The 8,380-nt window shown below is 39.1% G+C and overlaps 1 protein-coding gene across 5 annotated transcripts in view; it reads right to left on the bottom strand.

The window, feature by feature from the left end:
• Positions 1-1,543: 1,543 nt before the first annotated feature.
• tradd (tnfrsf1a-associated via death domain) overlaps positions 1,544-8,380 on the bottom strand; it is a 9,914-nt gene continuing 3,077 nt past the window's right edge. For all 5 annotated transcript variants that reach the window (XM_020610093.1, XM_020610086.1, XM_020610101.1 and 2 more), the window contains 4 exons: positions 4,995-5,148; positions 4,630-4,910; positions 3,825-3,972; positions 1,544-2,519 (listed from right to left, as the gene is read on the bottom strand). In XM_020610093.1, the coding sequence (XP_020465749.1) occupies positions 2,227-2,519; positions 3,825-3,972; positions 4,630-4,910; positions 4,995-5,145 (873 nt within the window). In that variant the 5' untranslated portion in view covers positions 5,146-5,148 and the 3' untranslated portion in view covers positions 1,544-2,226. The remainder of the gene's footprint in view (positions 2,520-3,824; positions 3,973-4,629; positions 4,911-4,994; positions 5,149-8,380) is intronic.

Genomic DNA, 8,380 nt, shown 5'->3' with positions numbered 1-8,380 from the left:
CGAGCTCCCTCTCTACAGGGCGGCGCGGATGATGAGGACGGCGATTTCACCGTATCTGTTCACGAGGGCAGGCGGGAGGGGCGCGAGAGGAGGGAGCAGGGCTGTCTCACGGGTCTCACCGAACGGACGTTTCGTGTGACGTCAGAGCGGGCGTGGTTTAATCACGTCCTGTGAAAGATTACTCACAATAACATTATCTTGTTGTTGAACATTAAACACCGATTTTCTTGGTAAATGTAAGCTTATACACGATCCTGTTGTAACTGATATTTCATGGTAAATGTAAGCTTACATTATCCTGCTGCTAAACATTTAAACCACTCATATTTATGACAAATGTTATCCAACGCATTATCCTGTTAGTGAACATCTAGAAACGCTGATATCTCATGGTAAATGGAGCTTATATTATGCCATATAAAATTTAAAACATTGATTTGCATTGTTAGTGTACATTATCCTGTTGTGGAGCATTTAAAACACTGACTGTGGTGGTGCCAGTTTACATTATCCTGTTATTGAACACAACCACTCAGATTTATCTTGTGACCCTTTAGTGGGGCCTGACCTCTAGGTTAGGAACCAGCAGAATTAACTTACTTCATATAAAGTCATTAAAAATAACTCCACCTCAATGAACTGTACCAGTAAAATACAGCTTACATATTGAAGTATTAATGTAATATATTTTATCTCAGTCACAGACTTCTTTGACTTTGATATTCTATTGTACTTGAAATAGTACTGCAAAACAAAGCATAAAATAGAAATACTCAACTACTTCTAAATTATACTTAATTCACTATTTCAATAAATGTTCTCATTTTTCACCACTGTAAAAACATTTTCATATTTCAATTACATCAAAAATCAACCATATTCAAAATATTACTATTAAGTAAAACTGACCACCTATTTGTTACATCTAGCTAACTAAACTCTATAACAAAAATAACATTTATTTAATTTACCCGGCCAGACCTTAGTATAAATTCAGTTTCACTGCTGACTTTTCTACACTGCCAGGCATTAATTTTTTCTTTTTTTGCCTTGAACCAATAACATCTTATAAATATTTTGCCATAAATAACATCAGAATGAATTTGAGTACAACAAAAACTCCTCATTGTCATACCCCACCCCATAAAAAAGAAAAAACACACACACAGCTTTAGTTTCTTCAGTAGTCAAAGGACAAAGTATGATTATCATAACTTATAAAACAGTTTGTGGTGGGGTTTGTGGTCACACTACATAGCAGTAATAAGTGTAAAATACCAATAAAAGCTTCTATTCCACACATCACATCTGGACACATTGCTCTACTTGGATGGTCAAGTGCAATAAAATCGGGGTTGGACTTCTACAGTGGACACTGATTGAAACCAGCAGAGCAGCTGAACTTACAGACACCATCCATCAGTGGATTTCCTCTGACAGCCAGACTGAGATAAAACCTCTGCACACATGCACCTCTGCTGCGATCTACACCTCTTCGCCCCAAAGTTCTCACAGTGTGACACATGCAGGCACCTACACACACTTAACAGCGCCATCAGTAATCAGCAGTTTAATCATATGAGCATGTGCACGTGTGTGCGTGTGAGTGACGGGGAATGGTGGTAGGCTGGGAGTGAGGATTAACACCAAAGTATGCCTGAGGGAATTTTGACAAAATTATGCTTTCAGTTTTAATTACACTAATGCATCAAACACAAACATGAAGACTTTTTTTTTTTATAACCATTTAATTTGTATGCACCCATTTTATATAAAAAACAATAACCCTCAGTGGTGCACTCGATAGCATCAAGATCCCACAGGTTCTATCTGTAAATTGATGTATAAAGCAGAAAAAAGGTACATAATGAAAACAGTTTAAACAGTGCATTAAACTCAGGACAGCATTTTTTTAACAGTGATCATTTCATCTAAATGAAAACAATTATCAATAACACTAATAAATGAAAAGCAAATCAAGATATGAATCACTCAGTTCTCATGGAGATTTTAGCATGTGTTCATACGGTCTATCTGAAACATGCACACACCCTCACACACACTCAGGAATGAATTTTAAGGTGAGAGTGACAGAGGTCAATCAAGAACAAACATACTGTATATAAAAGTAGGCAGGACAAAATGCACCACTCCCCCCTACAAAGAGGGCCCGTCCCCTTCAGTTTTCATGACTCGTACACACAACACAAGCATGCAGATTTACTTTCATGGCTGTATGTCCAGAATATTTTCAGCCAGGCTGGTGAGTTTGCAGTCCTCCAATGCTTTGACCAGCCGGCTCAGCTTAGCCGCTCTCCCCTCCGCCTGGATGAAGCGGTTGAGCAGCTGATAGGCTTGTTCATACAGCCCTTCTCTCTCATACTCGTAGGCCAGGTTGTCTATGGCCGGACCCTTCAGAGCCCGGCAACTCTTCCCCAGGGCCCTGCCTACATACTTCCACTGACGGCCCACTCCATTAGAAAAGCTCTGAACATCTGCTGCTGTCAACATTCGGTCCTCTGACAAGCCACAGGATAAAAGAAAAACCATTCAAGTAAACTGTACTTAACTGTAATCACATCAGCTATGGTTTATGAACAGATGTACACTTAGCTGGTAGTTTATTAGGCACAGTTAAAACTAATGCAGCCTAATGCAATAGTGTCCAATAAATTCTCCTCCATGAACACGATCGTGTTCAGGTTCGTGTTAAAGAGGTGTTTATTCAACTGTATGACCATTTTAGAAGCTGTGCTGTGTGCTGCTGTTGAACTGTATTACACTATACTGACTGGTGTTTCAATTATTTTGTTCACCCCATTTATATAAGTGATGTTAGGCTAAATAAACATATGTAATGTAGTACAGCTCAAGAGCAGCACAAACTACAGCTTTCAAAAGTGACCATACACCTCTTTAACCTGGATTTATTGCAGCACTGTTGTGTTAGACTGCATTAGTTTTAGCCAGGCGTACCTAATAGACTGCCACCGACTGTATGTGTAAACAGTAAACATTTCCCCTGAATAACTTACATACTTGCTGTTAACATTAACAGGAGCTTTTGCTCAACATCTTCTTTAAATTAAATGTGATGTCTTCACAGCATTAACTAATGTTTTTGAGCACCTCAGGACAGTGGAACAGCCTATAAGCACAACACTGACATATCATCACCTTATACAGCTAATTTACACATCCAGAAGACAAGGGCAACATTAGCATTAACATTCCGCATCACCTGACAAATTTAAGTCCAATAGTCTTCTTTTGGTTATGTTTAGGTCCCTAACCATTTTGGGGGAAATATTTGACTCTTCAACTGTTCAACAATTAGTCCCTAACTTTGTCTGTTGGCTATATTGTGCTGAGCAGGTAGCGTTCAGTGGATGTATCAAAGGTTTTTAGATGATGACAGCTGCCTGCTGCTGCTAACAATGGCACTGATGAGAAAAGTTGCAAACCAGAAAATGAGCTGAAAGACACTAAAGAGCTCTGCAGAGCTGAGAGGAGCTGCAGAATCAGTGTTGTCACAGTGAGCTCCCCCCCAAAAAGGTTTTACACATTGAACAATAAGGCTTGAGGTGTTTGTAGTAAGACTCACAGGCCAAAGTCTCTGCCTGCTCTTTGCTGTTTACAAACCACCTTAGACATTTCCCTTGTACCATCAAAACCACCAGCATCAGTTTAAAGAAGAAACAATCTCATTAGCTGGTATAAATGTTCTTCTAGTTTCCACTGTGGCTTCTTTTGGCTACACAACAGTGAGTCTTGTGAAGGACACTACACAAGATTTAAAAGTAAAAACTGTTGTTGTGACTCACCAAACACTCTATTCTGAAATTTGAAGCAGTTGCTGGGCACAGGAGACTCTTCCTGAGTGATGGTGGTTGGCTGTGGTGTAGAACCGAGAGTCTGACTCTGCAGCTGCTGCTCCAGGCGATCGATCTCCTCATCCCGAAGGCGCGACGGCTGACGCAAAAGGACAAAGATCACTTAAAGTAACATAAAAGATAACATGCGGGTGACAGCTATTACTTTATTTGACATCTTTTATTGTTCATACGTGGACTCAAGTTTGACCTCCTATGTGGTTCCCAGCCATTTTACTGGTCTGTCAAGACAATGATTCACCTGCTGACTCCAATTTACCCATGAATATTAAAAAACACTGACTGTGCTTATTTCCATACTATATATTAACTGTATACAGTATTACTATAAACTAGCTTTCAGTCTCAAGAATTTATTCTACATTTTATTACAGCAGGAAATAATACAATCTAAGCTGTCAGTAGTTTGACAGCAGGTTAGGACACAAATGCAGGAAGCAAGCGGCTCTAAATTACTTCATGAATCAGACGTTAACAGGCAGAATTAATAATGGACATCTTCATTCACTGCTGGCTACATTCATGGATGCAGCTAAAAAGTTTGAAAAGCACTACTGTACTGCAGCTATCATGTCAGATAAAACCACACTGGCAGGATGGACACAGTCGCTTTCTACAGACCAGTTAGGCCAAAACAAAACAACAAAACCCCCATCCCCACCATGAAATAATCAATCATGAATTCAAAATCAGGCTGAATAAAAGAAGTGAAAACAACAAAACAGAAACAGCATACCTGTGAAATGTGGATGTGCTGTAAACAAAGTTCCAGCCTGTCCAGATAGAGATCCAGGATGTGTGTGCTGGCCTTGAGCTGAGTTTCTACCGTGAACTCCTGGGGCAGAGCAAGAAGGCGGCAGGCATGCTGGGAGAGGGACTGACACACTGCTCCGGAGCCATAGCTCTCCAGGAACTGCTGGCATGCTGCCACATCTACAAACTTCACCTCCACCCCCAGGAAGGGATCAGCGTCATGGACCTTCAGAATCTCGTAACCACTGAGACCTCCTGCAGAGTCTGAAGATACATTTACATTTAGAGATGATTCTTCTATCTTAGTCTGCATACTAGACAGGTCCACACCAGTGTGTCAGTGCTCACCTATAAGTGTCAGCTTGATGACTTTGAAAACAAAGAACTTTTTCTGTTGATCTTTGTAGAGCGATAGCAGGTTAATGCCAGGACAGAGCGACTGCAGAAACATAACCACACATCCTGTCCACGGCCCATGATCCACATTCTTGTCTGCCATCCTCTGAATACAATTTAAAAAACACACAATGCATTGTCTCAATAGTGAGCAGACATCATCAGAGACAACACAAGACAGAAACTACAAGTGTAGAGTGATAAGTTAAAGCCAAAGAGGAACTGTCATCTCCACAACAACAACACTGAGTCATGTGACAGCAACAGTATCTGTGTTTACTGTATGAACAGCTGCTTCTCTCCATTCAAAAGTCAAATGACTTTTTCACCAAAAAATTGATTTCTGTTTCTATTCAAAGCATGGCCTTTTCACTCAGTCTCATTTCAATCTGATTCATTTTTCTATTTTTGTAGCACCTGTCTGACTGCTGTAATTCCAGATTAGATGCTACAGTATGTATAATTTTATCATTATAAATTAAGTAAACAAAATTAATCCAACTGCAGATGATGCAAATTAACAGAATAAATGAGAGCTAAAAGGTATGCCAGGGTTAATGTACATTTAACCAAGCTTACGTTTTATACCACCAAATTAAGTTACTTACAAACAATAAGCTAGAGAATATGAAAAAATACTAAACACTAAACAGAGTAAAGATTTTCTGCTTTCCTCTGTTTGCTATGGGCATTTGTACAATTTTCTTCTGATACTTTTCCTTTCATCTGAGGCAGCAGATACAGATTCCAGTGACTTCCCACCAAAATGATGAAGAAAATAAATCATATAGCCTCACTAAAACTAACCACCTAGACAACAGACAGCCAAAAATGTCTATTCCTAAAGCTAAAACTACATCTGTCCTGGTAGTCTCTACTGTTGTGGCCTCACTCTACCTCCTTCTGAAACCCTCATTACATAAAAACATGTTTAATCTCATCAGTCCTCCCCCGGAGGACTGATGAGCCCCTCACTCCTGTACTCTAGATGGACCACTGAAGGTCGCTCACTCTCCCCTGGTGTTGTCTCCATGCTCAGAACGCGTATCTGATTTATGTGCAAGTCCTCAGATTTCACCAGTGTACTGTATGCTTGGCTACCGGGTCTAAATCCCCACAATTTAGCCAGTATGATATTATATGTGATCCTTTCTGTTGGCACTGTGGAAGTACTGTGTACGATTAGTTCTCCAGCTGTATCAGGATTATGTGATAATGAGGAGCTTAAAATATATCACTTAGCTTTTGCTGCCAAGAGGCAAACTCTAGTGTTCCCTGGACAGCTCGTCTGACATTTAGGTGAAAAAAGGAAAAAGTTTTCTGCTTCCTAATTGAAATGTGCAAACTTTTTTCCAAGTATGACCTTTAAAAGAGCAGACTGGCAGTGGTTTTTAACATATTTAGCCATTTACAATTTATGTTGCCATGCAAAAAACTGACTCAAATAAGAGAATATGGCATCATTTTCTAGCTAAATTCATGCAGTGCCAGTGCCACATCTTACAATCCGGAGGCAGTCAGCAATTTTAGATATCATTCTCATTTTCAGTGGCCCAGAATTAGCAAAAACTGATTATTTTTGTTTTGAAAACCTTTTGGTTACCACTAAAGCTATTTAAAATAACACAAAACAGAGAACAGCAGAACATCCTCACACCTGAAAAAAAATGGCCAAATTTTGGCATTTCAGAATGATAAATGACTTATATTATTAACTTATCAAAATTGCTGATGATTAATTTTCCGGAGTTGATCATTCAAGGTGATTAAACCCCACATTTAACAAATATAGTGTCCCATTGTCAAAGCACAAAACCCAACTCTTTGATCATACAAGTGTCCTGAGATGTTCTGTAATGTGAAAGCCTGCAAGGACTCAGGCTGAAGTTGGATGAAGCTATTCTGAGAATTATAGGACATCACCAAACTATGGAGGTGTAAGTTTGTTGTAGCCTGTTGCAACAGAAGAGTGAGGGAGATGTCGGTCAAGCAGTGTGCACAGTACATGACGACTGTTCAAGCAGAAGAAGTGAAAACATGGGTGTGGAACTGAAAGGAGAGGGTCACATTTTTCAAATCCATCTTAATACTCACAAGGACACAAAGAGTTACTACTAATTTAACTAAATTAATTGTTTTGGGGTTTTGAACTGTAGGTTGCACAAAACAAGCAATTTGAACACATCAACCGGGCTCTGGAAAATTTCCAGTGGTGACAGAAGTACTCAGATGCTTTACTCAAGTAAAAGCAGCAATACCACAGTGTAAAAATACTCTGTTACAAGTAAAAGTCATGCATTAAGAATGTTACTTAAGTAATAGTACAAAAGAATTTACATCAAAACATACTTAAGGTACCAGGAATTTAAGTACTCATTATGGAGAATGATGCATTTCACATTAATGTATATCAGATCATTGAATTACAATTATTGGTGCTTTACTGTTTTTGTCACTTTAATGTTACAGCTGGTAAAGGTGGAGCTAATATTGACTTCCTCATACTTATAAATTGAAGTAATTTACATACTGCTTGGTAGCTTGTGAATTTCACACTGAAGATCAATAATGTCTGATGATTATACTGTATTTTGTTATATTCATTTGATTCTGAAAACTTGTAACTAAAGTTATCAAACATATGTATAGAAAGTACTTTCCACCACTGCATTTTACAGATTAAATGACTTATCAGAAAGTAAATGACAGATCAACATGATTACAATGGCTGGCATGTGGGTTTCCCTTATTTTCATCCATTATGTACACTTACATTTAAAGCTCTAAAGCATTAAACACAGTAATAGAAAACTGATAGAAATATCATCATTAAGAGAATAAATTAATACTTTACTAATACTGGTCAGCGTAATCCTTCCTCTTGTCTATACGGGCCACAAAGAGACACATTCCTTAATGCTAAGCATTACAGAGTGAGTTGACCAGCCAGAGACAACATGTGAACCGAAAAAAACATGTGAACTGATCCTTTAAAAGAATGGCAGCTTTTGTAGGTGATACTCTACTTCTACTGCATTTCCACTACTGGAACCTAAGGAGCGGTTTACCCCATACTTCACTCCACATAACCTCACGGGTTGATGCTGAGGCCCCTCTCACACATGACAGTCAGCTGAGCAGAGGGAGAACAGAGGATGTGAAGGATCACTCCATTGTGCAGCAATCAGCCAGTAACAGAGACTGTATGAGCTGCTGAACAAGCCTTCCCGTTTTGCCTCTAAACCAACAAGTGAAGTCCTCCTTTTACCTCTAAACCAGTATAAGTGCCTCTTTACACACTGTGCTTATAATGCTGATTCTTGAGGTGTGAAGAGCGG

The sequence above is a fragment of the Monopterus albus genome, unplaced genomic scaffold (assembly GCF_001952655.1).
Source record: "Monopterus albus unplaced genomic scaffold, M_albus_1.0 scaffold4.1, whole genome shotgun sequence".
NCBI lineage: Eukaryota > Metazoa > Chordata > Actinopteri > Synbranchiformes > Synbranchidae > Monopterus > Monopterus albus.
This window is presented reverse-complemented; position numbering and strand designations above follow the sequence as displayed.